The following is a 17,856-nucleotide window of genomic DNA, read 5'->3' on the forward strand; positions in this document are numbered from 1 at the left end:
AGGGTTAAATTATTTTTATAAACAGGACTAGTGATACACAAAGTGAGACTTACTATCAAACTGACAGCGGAGACCCTCAGATTACGCCAGAAGAGTTGCCTTCAAAGTTGTAATGTTCAAGATCTAATTGTCACTTTGACAACTAGGACCTCAAGAGTGCTGAGGATACGCTGAGAAGAAGGAGGAAAGGTAGGAAGCAGTTGCCTTAATTAACCAGTTGAGGACCTATAGTAAGATATGCCTTGATGTAGTAGTGCCTGCCTCTTTTAGAATTAGCTAATTGCAATATATTTATTTTTTACATATTAGTTGCTGAGGCAACACTCTTTCTTGTAAGGCAACACTTTCTTGTAGCATTTATAAAATAATGCTATTAAATGGTTTCTAGTTGTGGATGCCCCTCCTAACAGTCACCTCCATGTCACTGTGGCTAGCTATGCCTGTTGTTTACATGGACATTGTGGGGTTGGTTTACTAAAACTGGAGAGTGCAAAATCTGGTGCAGCTCTGCAAAGTAGCCAATAAGCTTCTAACCACAGGTTGTTCAATTAAGCTTTGACAATAAAACCTGGAAGCTGATTGGTTTCTATCTATGCAGATCTGCACCAAATTTTTGAACACTCCAGTTTTAGTAAATCAACCCCTGTGTGTCAGCACCCAACAGAAGGTGTTGTTCTTTGACAGGACCTGCATTTGACATACATCTTTATTCTTGCTTTATGCAGGTGGCAATTATAGCAAAGATATTCATTCGGTCTTCAATATAAACACAGAATCTTTAATCTAGAAAGTTTGTGGCCTTGAACTTTTGGTTAATCAGACTTTACTACCGAGATGCTGTAGCACAGCAGAAGAAATAATTAAATCAAAAAGGCCAATCTCTATGATGCAATTTTTGCAGGGTTCTCCGGAAATCCTCCACAGCCTAATAGATTGTTGTTATATTCATCTATTCCTGCATTATAATGAAAATTGGACTTCCACTAAACATAACCTGTTGCTGCAAAAGTGCAACCAGATCAAGCCCACTATGCAGAGAAAAAAGTCAAGAAAGTAAAGTAATAAAAATGAAAAATTAAACCCACACATTAAATTAATAATAAAAGAAACAAGTAATATAAACAAAAGTAAAACATAACCATCCCATTAATTATCTATACACTCACCGGCCACTTTATTAAGTACGCCTGTACAATTGCTTTGTAACACAAATTTCTAATCAGCCAATCACATGGCAGCAACTCACTGCATTTAGGCATCTAGACGTGGTGAGGACGACTTGCTGACGTTCAAACTGAACATCAGAATGGGGAGGAAAGGGGATTTATGTGACTTTGAACGTGGTGTGGTTGTTGGTGCCAGATGGGTTGGTCTGAGTATTTCAAAAACTGCTGATCTACTGGGAGTTTCACATGCAACCATCTCTAGGGTTTACAGAGAATGGTTCGAAAAAGAGAAAATATCCAGTGAGCGGAAGTTGTGTGGATGAAAATGCCTTGTTGATGTCAGAGGAGAATGGGCAGACTGGTTTGAGATGATAGAAAGGCAACAGTAACGCAAATAACCACTTACAACCAAGGTATGTAGAATACCATCTCTGAACTCGCAACACATTGAACGTTGAAACAGAAGGGCTAAGGCAGCAGAAGATCACACCGGGTGCCACTCCTGTCTGCTAAGAACAGGAAACTGAGGTTAAAATATGCACAGGCTCACCAAAATTGGACAATAGAAGATTGGAAATACATTGCCTGGTCTGGTGACAACATGAAAGCATGGATTCATCCTGCCTTGTATCAACGGTTCAGGGTGGTGGTGGTGGTGTAATGGTGTGGGGGATATTCTCTTGGTACACTTTGGGCCCCTTAGTACCATTGAGCATTGTTTAAATACCACCGCCTACCTGTGTTGTTGCTGACCATGTCCATCCCTTTATGATTACAGTGTACCCATCTTCTGATGGCTAATTCCAGCAGGGTAATACACCATATCCCAAAGCTCAAATCATTTCAAACTGGTTTCTTAAACATCACAAAGTTCAATGGCCTCCACAGTCACCATATCTCAATCCAATAGAGCCCCTTTGGGATGTGGTGGAATGGGAGATTTACATCATGGATGTGCATCTGACAAATCTGCAGCAACTGCGTGTTGCTATTATGTCACTATGGACCAAAATCTCTGAGGAATGTTTCCAACGCCTTGTTGAATCTATGCCACAAAAAATTAAGTTAATAATAAATAAAATTAAATTAAGGCAGTTCTGAAGGCAAAAGGGGGTCCAACCCAGAACTAGCTAGGTGGGTGTACCTAATAAAGTGGCCAGTGAGTGTACAAAACCATGCATACATATTAGTTTCCTCAAAGAACCTTTAAGTTTGTTCTGTAAAACTGAGCTACATTTCATAACAAGACTTGCTCATAAAACTTTATTCTCAGGAGAACTATATTCAGATATTCTATCAAATATAATCTCCTTCAAAAATTGTAGGAGTTGTAGGGGCAATGTAGTTATTGAAGGCAAAACTGACACAATTCTGAATGGAAAAACTTTCCACAGAGCTGGGGGTAAAGTCGTTAACCTAGAAGTATAATTTTAATGTGCTACACTGTTCCAGATTGTGTGATTACCAGAGATAAGAAAAAGGAGAACAGTTGGGACTTTATATGAGGCGGTGACCTGGTAAGGTCAATTGCCTCCATCCCTATCTATATGTCAGAAAAAAGAGTGGAAAGGGGTTTGGAACTTTGAATGAAGCACGTGATCCACTCTTCAGGAGAATGCGCATGAGTTCAATAAAATATAATAGAAGGAGTTGCGGTATGGTCTGACCCTACCCAAGGAAAAAAGAAAAATCATAAAGAATAAAATAAAACCAAGTATAAAAACCCACTCTCTACCATACTTACAAGGTTGACTATGTAATAAAAGTGTGGCACTGAAGAACGGGGACACCCAAAAGGGGGCATCTCCAATGGGGGCTGAGGAGGTGTGAGTGGCCTGCTGTCCAGCAACAAAATCATCCAGGGGACACAGATTTCAAGTTGAAGTAGTCAGAGTGACCATAAGTGCTGAGACCATCAATGAAAGACTTCTGAAAAAATATATATGTATACGTAAATATATATGTATAAGTACTAAAAGGTATTGGTGGTAGCCAAGGTGTTATGCAGCGTACACACGGTCGGACTTTTTGACCAGACTGGTCCGACGGACCAAGTCTTGCGGACAATTCAATCGTGTGTGGGCTTCATCGGACCTTCAGCTGACTTTTCCAGACTTTAGATTTGGAACATGCTTCAAATCTTTACGACGTAACTCGCCGGACCCAGAAATCCGCTCGTCTGTATGCTAGTCCGATGGACAAAAAACGACGCTAGGGTAGCTATTGGCTACTGGCTATCAACTTCCTTATTTTAGTCTGGTCGTACGTCATCACGTACGAATCTGTCGGACTTTGGTGTGATCGTGTGTAGGCAAGTCTGTTTGTTAAAATGTCCGTCAGAAGTCTGTCAAAAGTCCGTTGAAAGTCCGTTGGAAAGTCCGCCCGTGTACGCGGCTTAAGAAGTGAAAAGTGATGAGGATATAAACGCATCACCAGAAGAGGTTCTTTTTTTCCTTGGGTAGGATCAGACCATACAGCAACTCCTTCTATTATGTTTTATTGAACTCACGTGCATGCTCCAGAAGAATGGATCAATCCACCAAATGCATAGATTTATTATATGCTGTGTCCCTATGAGTCAATTGATATCTCTCAGTATGTATAGTTTTTGATATTAATCGTTTATAATCATGTGGCAACCCGTCTACATTGTATGTATAGATATACATTTTTATGAATTGTGCCAGTTATTATAATTGTATTGGATACACACTTACTCATGATTATGCGTTTGTATGTTAATTTATACAATAAACTGAATACTTTATACCTATGTGATTCATTCAAAGTCCCAAACCCCTTTCCCCTCTTTTTTTGATTACCAGAGATGGTGTCAAAGTATAGAAAATACCTCATTAGATGCTGTTTACTGTCCTCAAGGGGATTGACAAGGATAACTATATGATTACAAAGTACAGCTGACCACAAACAACATGTGCATGATCATATTGAGTAGTAATCCTAATTGTTGACCTTTGTTGATGAGTTATTATAAAAGTGACAGCTGCATAATCATCAAATTTCAGCATGACTTTTCCATTCGTTCTGCTTCTTATAACCACCATGAAATGTGACATTGGTGAATCAATCTTGGTTATAAGTCATACAAATTAAAAGCTGCAAAAATAACTGGCCAGAGTGGGTCACATTTTAACAACAATCCTCATCATAATATGCCTAAGCACTCTCATTATAGGAGCATTTTCGATTTTAAAATAGCAATGATTCAATCATGGAGTTCTACAGTGCCTTGAAAAAGTATTCACACCCCTTGAAATTTTCCACATTTTCTCATGTTACAACCAAAAATATAAATGTATTTTATTGGGATTTTATGTGATAGACCAACACAAAGTGGCACATAATTGTGAAGTGGAAGGAAAATGATACCGTATATACTTGAGTATAAGTCGACCTAAATATAAGCTGAGGCACCTAATTTTACCACAAAAAACTGGGAAGAAATATTGTCTTGTGTATAAGCCTAGGGTGGGAAAATGCAGCAGCTACCGGTAAACAATGCCCATCTGCAGCCTCACTGTGCCCATCTGCAGCCTCACTGCGCCCAGTTGCAGTCACACTGTGCCCAGTTGCGGTCTCAATGTGCCCAGTTGCAGTCACACTGTGCCCAGTTGCGGTCTCAATGTGCCCAGTTGCAGTCTCACTGTGCCCAGTTGCAGTCACACTGTGCCCAGTTGCAGTCTCACTGTGCCCAGTTGCAGTCACACTGTGCCCAGTTGCAGTCTCACTGTGCCCAGTTGCAGTCACACTGTGCCCAGTTGCAGTCTCACTGTGCCCAGTTGCAGTCACACTGTGCCCAGTTGCGGTCTCAATGTGCCCAGTTGCGGTCTCAATGTGCCCAGTTGCAGTCACACTGTGCCCAGTTGCAGTCACACTGTGCCCAGTTGCAGTCTCACTGTGCCCAGTTGCAGTCACACTGTGCCCAGTTGCAGTCTCACTGTGCCCAGTTGCAGTCACACTGTGCCCAGTTGCGGTCTCAATGTGCCCAGTTGCGGTCTCAATGTGCCCAGTTGCAGTCACACTGTGCCCAGTTGCGGTCTCAATGTGCCCAGTTGCGGTCTCAATGTGCCCAGTTGCAGTCACACTGTGCCCAGTTGCGGTCTCAATGTGCCCAGTTGTAGTCACACTGTGCCCAGTTGCGGTCTCAATGTGCCCAGTTGCAGTCACACTGTGCCCAGTTGCAGTCTCAATGTGCCCAGTTGCAGTCTCAATGTGCCCAGTTGCAGCCGTAACTTTTATTACTAAAACAGCGTGTGTTTCCCACTGTGTAATGCATTCTGTTCAGCCGTTCATTGAAACAATGCCCGCCCCGCCTCCTCCTCGTCTGTGATAGGCGGAACACTGATACCGTTTCCCAGCATCGTATCAGTGTTCCTCTATCACGGACGGACAAGGAGGAGGCAGGGCGGGCATTGTTTCAATGGACGGCTAAACAGAATGCATTACACAGCAGGAGACACCTTTCATTACTAAAACAGCGTGTGTCTCCCACTATGTAATGCATTCTGTTCAGCCGTCCATTGAAACAAAGCCCACCTGCCTCCTCCTCATCTGTCCATGATAGAGGAACACTGATACGATGCTGAGAAACTGTATCAGTGTTCTGCCTATCACAGACGAGGAGCAGGTGTAGCGCAGCCCATTAAAATCAACTGGCTACACTATGTGTGTCACGGGAGAAACGAGCCAAAAAACATGCACTCCCACTACTCTAGGTGTGAATGGGGCCTGAAAGTTAAATTGGTGTGATTACACAAGAACAATGAGGCTTAATTTACATCTGTGTGTTTCCAAACGCATGGCAAACTGCACAGAAAATGCGTGCTTTGCCATATGTTTCAGAAACACTGCAAATGTGCATTGTGCTTGTGTTACATGTTAGGGGTTTCTAAGTGCGCCAAATGCACCAAAAACTGCGGTAACGCACCATGCTCCACTCCAAAAGAAATCCTGGCGCTTCTCTGGGGCGATTGTGCATAGGGCAGCCCATTCAAATAAATTGACTGCCCTATGCGTGCCGAATGAAGACACTACAAAACACCCAAAACAAACGCATGCAGGAATGTGAGTTTTCACTACGTGGAGATGTGAACGAGGCCTGACAGCTGAGTGTCTCCATTCACTTCCTCCTATGTACTTGTATAAAGATGGCCATAACCTATAAGGTAAGGTAATGCATTTGGGTGCCAAGAATATGAACGCAAGTTACTTGCTGGGGGGGACCTCTGGGGGAATCTAGGATGGAAAAGGACCTGGGGGTCCTAGTAGATGACAGGCTCAGCAATGGCATGCAGTGCCTGGCTGTGGCGAGCAAATTCAACAAAATATTGGCATGCATTAAAAAGAGCATTCACTCGATAGATAAAACGTAAATTCTCCCACTCTACAAGGCTCTGGTCCGGCTGCACCTGGAGTATGCCTTCCAGTTCTGGGCACCAGTCCTCAGGAAGGATGTGCTGGTCCAGAGAAGAGCAACAAAGCTGACAAAGGGACTGGAGGACCTCAGCTATGAAGAAAGACTACAAGCATTGAACTTATTCTCTCTGGAGAGGAGATGATTGAGAGGGGATGTGATATTGATGTACAAATACTGTACTGGTGACCCTAGCATAGGGAAAAAAAAATTCTGTGAAAGGGAATTTAAAAAGACACGTGGTCATTCACTAAAATTAGAAGAGAAGCAGTTTAACCTTAAACTGCGTAGAGGTTTCTTTACTGTCAGAGCAGTAAGGATGTGGACTTCTCTTCCACAGCAGTGGTTTCAGCAGGGAGCATTGAGAGTTTAAAAAAAAAAACAATTATATGGGTACCTTAACGATCACAACATACCGGGATGTACAATGACATTGACACACACACACACACACACAGGTTGAACTGAATGGACGTGTTTCTTTTTTCAACCTCACCAACTATGTAACTATGTACCTATGCAATCTGATTGTACAATCTCTGTATGATTTCCCTTAGATTTACCAGGCCTATGGAATAGGACAACACATCTGAACAATCCATTACATTTGTATCAATTCTGCCAGGTCCTTGTATTACATAGCAGATGGGAGATCCAAAGGAGAGTGTACAATCAGATTGTATAGGAAGTAGGTGGAAGGTGGTATTCTAACGAGGGAGGTGTGGTCCAGAGTGGTGAACACACTCTATCACACCCTCTTCTGTGATGCAACAAGGAAGTGAAGGCTTCTGGGAGATGACCTAACAGGAAGTGAAGGCTGATACAAGCTAGAGAAAGTGATGAAATCTAAAAATCAGTTCAAAATAAAAATAAACTGACAAGACTTTAAACATCCTGCATACAAGGTAAGTGACAGAAAAGCACATTGGGATGGGTGGGCCAGAAATGGCATTGGAAAACGGTTCTAATTATGAAAGCTAAAAAGTTGAACTTATCCTTTAAATTGAGTGAATATTCAACTTCAGTTAATCAATCAAGTGGAAATTCCCTTACTTTATTACTTTATATTTGCATATGACTTGGTATTTACAGTGAACAAGGATTTGCTTTTCACATAGTTAGATATTGAATATTCCCAAATCACACAATTTATTGAGTGAAGAATCCCAACTTCTGTAACAAACCAAACTCAGTGTCTGAATTCTGTAAATCTGGAAAAAAAACAGCTAAAAAGTGTTTAACTTGATCAAACGGGGAAACATTTTGTCAAAAGTATCCAATGGTGTTCTGCATCTTCCTGGATATGCAAGAAACTGCTAAAATTCTGCCCTTTGGACTGAACATTAGTTCAGAGTGTACAAGTAAACTTGCACCTAGGCAGTGGACCGTTGTTGAGTGCCGTGGCACTTTGCCATATGTTTCTTGTTAAATGCACAGAGGGAGGTGTTACTCCGCTGCCTGGAAATATAAATGCCGGTTTCTCTGTGCACTGTTTAGGGAGTGCAAGATAGGCAGTAGATTTGCTCACAGACTCATATCATATCTCACTTCACTTTGGGCAATGAAGTAACAAAAGATGAGGATTTTGGCAGTCTCTGGAATATAGTAAGAGAAAATTCAGTAAATGTAGCAGGGCCAATTTGTAACTACTGTATTATAATTGGAACGAGGATCATTTGGCCACACTTTTTATTTAAAGCCTGATCACACAGACCAGCATACTACGATTCTTGTGGTCACCGACTGTTCTGGCAAATGTTTCCTATAATGTAGTATAGTAAATGTCATTGGGGGTTATTTACGAAAGGCAAATCCACTTTGCACTGCAAGTGTACTTGAAAGTGCACTTGGAAGTGCAGTCGCTGTAGATCCGAGGGGGACATGCAAAGAAAATAAAATACAGCATTTTAGCTTGGACATGATTGGATGTTAAATGCAGCAGAGCTTCCCCTCATTTCAGATCTTCCCTTCAGATCTACAGCGACTGCACTTCCAAGTGCACTTGTAGTGCAAAGTGGATTTGCCTTTAGTAAATCAACCCCATAGTGTAGTAGCAATAGCTACTACAGTCCCAGTTTAAGAGCACAAGCTAAAAACCAGCAGAGCTACAATCAGTGTTTTTTTTAACTGTAGTGAGTGACCTTAAGGCCATATTCACACTGAACATATGGAAACATACACTACTTGCACTTTGAATGGGCTGCCAATGCACTGCAGCAAAGGCCAAAGCCCCATCAACGTTTCTGAGAAATGCAACACACAACTAAGCATGATGAAATGCAGGTGTGTTGCCTCATGCCCTGTACACACGATAGGATTTTCTGACAACAAAACCGTGGATTTTTTCCGATGGATGTTGGCTCAAACTTGTCTTGCCTACACACGGTCACACAAATCTTGTTTGAAATTCCGAATGTCAAGAACGCGGTGACGTACAACCCGTACGACGAGCCGAGAAAAATGAAGTTCAATAGCCAGTGCGGCTCTTCTGCTTGATTCCCGAGCATGCGTGGAATTTTGTGCGTCGGAATTGTGTACACACGATCGGAATTTCCGACAACAGATTTTGTTGTCGGAAAATTTGAGATCCAGATCTCAAATTTTGTTTGTTGGAAATTCCGATGGAAAGTGTCCGATGGAGCCTACACACAGTTGGAATTTCCGACAACGAGCTCCCATCGAACATTTGTTGTCGGAAAATCCTATCGTGTGTAGAGGGCATTAGTGTGGTATTGCAGCACACTGCACACACAAAGAGGTTGATTTACTAAAGGCAAACCCACTTTGCACTACAAGTGCACTTGGAAGTGCAGTCACTTTAGATCTGAGGGGGAGGATCTGAAATGAGGGGAAGCTCTGCTGATTTTATCATCCAATCATGTACAAGCAAAAATGCTATTTTTTATTTTCCTTGCACGTCCCCCTCAGATCTACAGCGACTGCACTCCCAAGTGCACTTGCAGTGCGCTTGTAGTGCAAAGTAGTTTTTCCCTTAGTAAATAAACCCCAAAGTGTGTTACCGCACAATACTGCAACACAATAGTCTGAATCTGGTCTAAGTCAGTTAAAGGCCGTAACTGTAGTCTCCAAATAATGATGGCAGTATATTATCTTGTATAGAAAGAAATCCTGTGAGCCACCACTGTCTAGATGTTTAAAGCGGATTATATTACCCAAAGAATAATGATATTAAGCCTGTCACATGTATCGTGAAAGATGAATAAATGATCTAAAAGCAGCTAGCGTTGAACACGTCACATATATCATGCAAAGATAAATAAACTGATTGAATACGCTACGCTAAAAAATTATATAGATTGTAGTGTACACTAAAACTATGTAAAAATAATCAAATTAATATAACTAATATATGGATATGATATATACATAAAACCAATTTAAAGTGTCTCGTGTATAACAGTGTTTTAAACCATAAACATAAACAAAAAATGTATAGGAAAAGTGCTCCTGTGCAATATGTGATGTCCAAATATGTCATAAATGACCGTGCTGAAAATAAACAACACTGCAAGGGATGTGTGATTCCGGTAATAAGATAAAGTGCTCATGTGCATATAAATCGCATCCAACTGCGTCTCTATTAAAGTGATAAAAGTTTGTGTAATTCAGGAACAATAAAAAGTGTGATCCAAGATGTGCTGGGGTGTCTTCACTCAGGTGCCCCCCTTAGGTAGTAAACGCTCACCTTGGGGTGTGCAACTTTGCGATTAAGCTAAGTCAAAGCACGCATGTGAACCACCTCTGGGCTCTTTAGAATCTCAGGCTCCTGGGTTCCTCAGCATAGTTATCCGGGATATGTGAAAGGAAAAACTCTATAGTGCAATGACGGTTTAAACAATTTATTTTTACTAAAGCAAAGATCCCCATCTGGTGTACTCACATATATCAGGTGTGTCAGTGCACCATTCTATGATGAACATGTAGCAGATTATACCAGGGTGGTATCGGGATGATACGAGCGTCCTCCTTAGCTTACAAGCTGTCTTGTCGTGCCGTCCTGAGCCCTCCCCAATGGACTTTAGAAATAGAACATGTTTCAAATCTTTCCGACGGACTCGACGCCTATCGAAAAATCCGTTCGTCTGTATGCTAGTCCGATGGACCGAAAACGACGCAAGGGTAGCTATTGGCTACTGGCTATCAGCTTCCTTATTCTAGTCTGGTCGCACATCATCACATTCGAAACAATCAGACTTTGGTGGGATCGTGCGTAGGCAAGTCCATTCCTTCGGAACTCTGTCTAAAAGTCCTTCGGAGTTCAGTCTGACGAGAAGTCCACTCGTGTGTACGAGGCATTAGAAATATACCGGAACATTTCAGGCTCTACATAAATGTATTCCCCACACACACTCACACACTCACACTATATTTTATTAAAAGGCATGATTCATTAAGATATAGGGGGTTATTTACGAAAGGCAAATCCACTTTTCACTGAAAGTGCACTTGGAAGTTCAGTCGCTCTAAATCTATGGGGTAGATCTGAAATGAGGGGAAGCTCTGCTGATTTTATCATCCAATCATGTGCAAGCCAAAATGCTGTTTTTTATTTTCCTTGCATGTCCCCCTTGGATCTACAGCGACTTTACTTCCAAGTGCACTTTCAGTGCACTTCAGTGCAGGGGGAAAGAAAGCAGTCTGCTTTTTGTCATCTGTTTTCTTCAGTCTGCAGGAAGAGTGAGGAGAGAGGAAAGCTCCCATGTCGGGGCTGCAGTGCAGTGCTGTCTGCCTGCTCTGCCCACCTGTACTGGAGCTCTCACTGTCCGATCCAGTCACCCTCTTCCGATAAGCGCCCCGCCCACAGACCCCGACAACCAATGGCCAGGATTGTCGGGAAGAGGCCCTTGTCCTCATCAACATGGGGACAAGATGCTTTGGGTGGGGGGCCTGCAGGGCGCCCCCTTCCCCCAAAGCACCCACCCCCCATGTTGAGGGCATGCGGCCTGGTACGGCTCAGGAGGGGGGGCGCTCGCTCGTCCCCATCCCCTTTACTGACCGGCCGCGCTGCGTGCTTGGATAAGGGTCTGGTATGGACTTGGGGGGGACCCCCACGCCGGTTTTTTATTTAAAATTTGGCGTGGAGTTCCCCCTCAAGATTCATACCAAACAAAGTGCCTGGCATTGGCGGGGATCCAAGTCGGATCCCCGCACCAGTGTCAACTCGGCTCGCAAGGTGTCAATCTCGCCAAAAAAAAAAGTGGCGAGATTGACACAATATCAGACAACAATACACAAGTTGACCAAAGGGTGGTGGTAAAGAGCTGAAAAACCATGTGATATGGTGAAAGTTGGCTGGAAAAGTCCTGTCGTCTGTATGCAAGACAAACTTTTGGGCAACGCCCTTTGTACAAAAATCCAAGGGAAAGTTTGTACAAAGTCCTATCATGTGTATGGGGCTTAAAATATACATTTGGAATCGAATCTTTATTACTTTTTGGCAATAACCTGGTGTGGGCGGATTTCTGCCAACCACAGGCTGTGTTACGTCCCTCCAGCCTGTGTCTTAGAATAAGGCCCCTTTCACACGGGTGGACCGTTCAGGTCCACCTGTCAGTTTTTTAGGCGGACCTGAACGGACGCTTCATACAGGTCTATGGAGCGACGGATGTCAGCGGTGACATGTCCGCTGACATCCGACCCGCTCCTATCCGCTAAAGTGTGACGGAGGAAAATTCTACTTTTCCATCTGTCTGCGGATCGGATCCAATGAAAATGGACTCTACGGTCCATCTTCATCCGATCCCCCATAGAGGAGAGTGGCACTCTGACAGGTCGATCCCTGCACAGTATGCAGAGACCGTCTGGTCATCTGTCTGCTCAGCGGGGATTGATGGAGGGATCCCCCGCTGAACAAAGCGGAGCCCGTACACACGTCCGTGTGAAAGGGTCCTAAGAGGGAGGTGAAGCTTCCATCAATCTAAATGTAATATCCCTCCCCATTGTGTTTTATCTGGTTAGAAGGCATGGAGAAGGAGGGAGGAAGTGAACTGTTATTTACCACTGTGTATACGCCCACATGTGTGACTCTATAGTCACATGGGCTGCTCAGATGTGATAGGGAGTAAATGCTCAGCATGGAAACTCACTAAAAACTGAGCATGTGCAAAGCTGCCAACACTGTTCTGCAAAATACCTACCTGAATTGGTGACTTGGACAGAATGGAGAGATAGAGAGAACAGCAGGATCAACCAGGTTTTTTGCAGAATATAGAAATAGAATTTCATAGTGACTGAGTGGGTATGAACAGCATATAATACAGCATTTATTGATAGTTTTTTTATGATGTGGGTTTAATGACACTTTAATAGTAAGTGTATGGTTTCTTTATGGAAGAACAGCTTACCTAGAAGTTTTACAATGTTTGGGTTATCAAATTCTGCCATGAGTGCTGCCTCTCTCTGGAAGTCTGCCTGCATGTCAGCTGACGCCTCTTCTTTCAGCATCTTTACTGCCACCATGGTGAAGGGTTCATATGGAAGCAGTCCTGGAGCCCTGGAAGATCATTATATTTTATGTTAATTTTACAGGTTTTTTTTTTACATATCACATAAATTAACAGTAACAATAGCTTCATGCATTTTAACAGAAGTCTCTTAGCCAGAGCAAAGTATCTTTTCACAATGAATCCCCTGCTCGTCTTTGTGTACTATTACCATAGCCTCAGTATGTTCATATTCTGTTCATTTCTGTATCCCATTTTTGAAGTTGCAGTATAGAATATTCTCAAGATCATAACAATATTCATACAAACATAATATTAATAATAATAATATTAATAAAATAGTGCAATAGTAACGGCAAACTGGAAAGAATCTAGAGAATTTTACCGTTATGTGATTTTTTTTTTTTTTTTTTTTTTAAAGCATCCAGCCCTTTTTATCATCCAGTAGTTATTTTCCTAGAAACATATCCTAAAGAAGATTACCACATATTTTTTACAGCTCTTACAGGAAAGAACCTTTCCAATTGCAAAGGCTAAATTTGTTTTCTTCCAGTCGCAAGAAGTTCCCAAGTATTCTTTGTGGTTACCCTATGTCTACAGCTGCCCATTGAATTTTTTGTAAGGACTATTTATATATTTATAAAAATGATCTTTTCATAAAGGTGAATACATTACCGTCATATCAAGTTTAATCGACTGTAGGAGATTTGAAACTGTGACAGTACAATCCTTATATTGTATATCATCACCTTCATTCTCTTTTATATACAGAGATCTAAATAAGATATGTATTAAAGTGATACTAAACACACACTGTTTAATTTACATCTTCCCTTCTATTTCTTTATGTGGATGATGGCACTGTAATTATTTTAATAAAGAAAAAATCTAAGTACATTTATCCTACTAGATATACAGCTGTCACATGACCCAGCTCTTCCCAGCCTGTCTGCGGGGAAACATAAGCAGGAGGAGCTGCCTGTGTCTTAGAATAAGAGGAAGGTGCAGCCACCATTAACCACTTCAGCCCTAGAAGGATTTCCTGACCAGGCCATTTTTTGCGATACGGCACTGCATCGCTTTAACTGACAATTGCGCAGTTGTGCGATGTTATACCCAAACAAGATTGATGTCCTTTTTCCCCACAAATAGAGCTTTCTTTTGGTGGTATTTAATCACCTCTACGGTTTTTATTTTTTGTGCTATAAAACAGAAAAAGTGCAATAATATTGAAAAAAAAAAAACACAATATTTTGTAATTTTTGCTATAATAAATATCCAAAAAAAAGTAAAAAAAAAAAGTTTTTTCTTTAGTTTAGACCAATATGTATTCTTCTACATATTTTTGGTGAAAATAAAAATAACAAAAAATCGCAATAAGTGTATATTGGTTTGTGCACAAGTTATAGTGTCTACAAAATAGGGGAACGATTTATGTCATTTTTATTATTATTATTATTATTATTATTATTATTATTTTTACTAGTAATGGCGATCTGTGATTTTTATCAGGACTCCGACATTGCAGTGGACAGATTGGACACTTTTTTGGGACCATTGACATTTATACAGAGGTCAGAGCTAAAAATAGCCACTGATTACCATATAAATGTAATTGGCAGGGAAGGGGTTAACACTAGGGGCAATCAAGGGGTTAACTGTGTTCCCTATGTGTGTTTCTAACTGTGGGGGGGGGGGGATGGGAGTGACTGGGAGAGGAGACATATCGTTGTTCCTACTTAGTAGAAACACACAATCTGTCTCTACTCCCCTGACAGAAATGGGATTTGTATGTTTACACACACAGATCCCCGTTCTCGTTCTGTGAGGAGCGATCGCGGGTGCCCAGCGGCCTGCTATAGCATCCTAAAGAGCTGACGTACAGCTACGGCGATTTGCGCTGCCGTGCCAACCTGCTGCAATATAACTGCGCGGCTGGTTGGCAAGTGGTTAATCTAGACGTAATATCCCACCCCCATTGTGTTTAGCTGGTTAGTGGGCATGGAGGAGGAGGGATGAAGTGGGCTGTCATTTACCACTGTGTATGCACCAACATGTGTGACTCTATAGTCACATGGGCTGCTCGATGATAGAGAGGAAATGCTCAGCATAGAAACTCACTGAAAACTGAGCATGTGCAGAGATACCACCACAGCTGCAATATTCCTAGCTGAATTGGGGACATGAACAAAAAGGTAGACATAGCGAGCAGCAGAATCAACCAAGTTTTTTACAGAATACAGAAAAAAAATCTCATAGTGACTGAGTGAGAGACAGTTTTTTATGTTGTGGGTTTAGTGACACTTTTGGTTTCTTTTTTTTTTTTTCCTCATATATTGGAGCAGGTTTTTCTTCTGTTACTATATACAGTGCCTTGAAAAGTATTCATACCTCTTGAAATTCTCAAATTTTCCACATTTTGTCATGTTACAACCAAAAACGTAAATGTATTTTATTGGGATTTTATGTGATAGACCAACACAAAGTGGCACATAAAACTGTGAAGTGGAAAGAAAATGATAAATGGTTTTCAAATTTTTTTACAAATAAATATCTGAAAAGTGTGGCGTGCAATTGTATTCAGCCCCCATTACTCTGAAACTTCTAACTAAAATCTAGTGGAACCAATTGCCTTCAGAAGTCACCTACAGTGCATCTAGAGAGTATTCACAGCACTTCCCTTTTTCCACATTTAGTTATGTTACAGTCTTATTTAAAAATGTTGCTTGTCGGGGTCTGCGGGCAGGGGGCTTATCGGAATCCGGGAGCCCCCTTTTAATAAGGGGTCCCCCAGATCCCGGCCCCCCACCCTATGTGAATGAGTATGGGGTACATCGTACCCCTACACCTAGGGAAAAAGTGTCAATAAAAAAACACACTACACAGGTTTTTAAAGTAATTTATTACACAGCTCTGGGGGTCTTCTTCCAACTTCAGGGTCTTCTTCCGACTTCGCCGCTCTCTCCGGCCTCTTCTCCCGGTGTCCGGCTCTTCTATCGCTCTCCAGCCTCTTCTCCCGGTGTCCGGTTCTTCTGCCAGCTCCTCTCCTATCTTCTGCCGCTCTTTTGCTAGCGGTGGCCCGGACTTCTGCGTCGTGTTCTTCCCTCTTCTCTTGACACGACGCTCTCTCCCGCTCTCTCCCACTGTAATTCTCAGCAATGACTTATATAGGCGGTGACCCATGCCCCCTTATGACGTCACAGTCCCGGGGCATGTTGGGACTGTGACTTCATAAGGGGGCGTGGTCCTCGGGTGATGTTGAGGGCATGCGGCCTGGTACGGTTCGGGGGGGGGTGCTCGCTCATTCCCACCCCCTTTCCTGAGCGGCCGGGCTGCGTGCTCAGATAGGGGTCTGGTAAGGATTTTGGGGGGACCCCACGCCGATTTTTCGGCATGGGGGTTCCCCTTAAAATCTATACCAGACCTAAGGGACATCGTCGTCTCCCCCTCGCGCTCGCCGCAATAGGAAAATTTGTGTTTCCTATTGCAGCGAGCGCAAGATGTAGTACCCTGCCTTTGCGTCGTATCTGGTTCGTCGGACCAGCATACAGACGAACGGGCTTTCCGTTAGGAATTGAGTCCGGCGGAGTTACTATGTAAAGATTTGAAGCAGGTTTCAAATCTAAAGTCCGTCAGATTTCCGACCGAAACGGTCCATCGGACGTCCAATGCAGCCCACACACGGTCGAATTGTCCGCCGGATTTGGTCTGTCTGACCAGTCCGGTCAGAAAGTCTGCCCGTGTGTACACGGCATAAAAGTCTGCATAAGACTTGACACTGAGGCAGAGAATTACCTTCCAGCAGGACAACAACCCTAAACGTACAGCCTGAGCTACAGTGGAATGGTTTAGATCAAAGCATATTCTTGTGTTAGAATGGCCTGGTCAAAGTCCAGACCTAAATCCAATTGAGAATCTGTGGCAAGACTTGAACATTGCTGTTCACAGACACTTTCCATCCAATCCGACAGAGCTTGAGCTATTTTGCAGCTGTAATTGCAGTGAAAGGTGGTTCTACAAAGTATTTGCTCAGGGGGGCTGAATACAAATGCATGCCACACTTTTCAGAAATATATTTGTAAAAAAATTTGAAAACCATTTATCATTTTCCTTCCACTTCACATTTATGTGCCACTTTGTAATGGTCTATCACATAAAATCCCAATAAAATACATTTATGTTTTTGGTTGTAACATGACAAAATGTAGACAATTTCAAGGGGCATGAATACTTTTTCAAGGCACTGTATGACAGCTTTCTTTTACAGCTGCCAAGGTTGTTAAAGTATAACTAAAGACAAAACTCTAGATTGTAAGCTCTAACGAGCAGGACCCTCTGATTCCTCCTGTATTGATTTGTATTGTAAGTGTACTGTCTGCCCTCATGTTGTAAAGCGCTGCGCAAACTGTTGGCGCTATATAAATCCTGTTTAATAATAATAAATAATAATAACAAAACTTGTTTTATTAGTGAAGAGGGTTTAGAACACCTGTCAGTTTTTATTGCTGTCTGTGCCCCCATTAGGGAGATTCACCCTCTCTATATGTCCTGCTTACCATTATCATTGAAAGTGAAAGTAAAAGAAAACCCCAGATTGGGTTGTCCCCAGAAAAGTAATAGAGGGGAAATCTTCCAATGGAGACACTTGTTCTGATGACCTGGGGGTCCCCAAAGAATTCCCTTTTGCAGGGATTTTCTCTCACTTCCTGCGTGGCTATGGGACAGGAAGGGAAAGAAAATCTCTGCAATGGGACACAGATGGGGAAAAAAAATCTGACAAAGGTCATTACCT

The 17,856-nt window shown here is 42.3% G+C and overlaps 1 protein-coding gene across 1 annotated transcript in view; it reads right to left on the reverse strand.

Moving 5' to 3' along the window:
• Nucleotides 1-17,856, reverse strand: part of MUSK (muscle associated receptor tyrosine kinase) — a 278,906-nt gene that overhangs the window by 19,901 nt on the left and 241,149 nt on the right. The window contains exon 16 of the mRNA XM_073591125.1: nt 12,966-13,114. Within this exon, the coding sequence (XP_073447226.1) occupies nt 12,966-13,114 (149 nt within the window). The remainder of the gene's footprint in view (nt 1-12,965; nt 13,115-17,856) is intronic.

The sequence above is a fragment of the Aquarana catesbeiana genome, linkage group LG01 (genome assembly GCF_042186555.1).
Source record: "Aquarana catesbeiana isolate 2022-GZ linkage group LG01, ASM4218655v1, whole genome shotgun sequence".
In the NCBI taxonomy this organism is placed as follows: domain Eukaryota; kingdom Metazoa; phylum Chordata; class Amphibia; order Anura; family Ranidae; genus Aquarana; species Aquarana catesbeiana.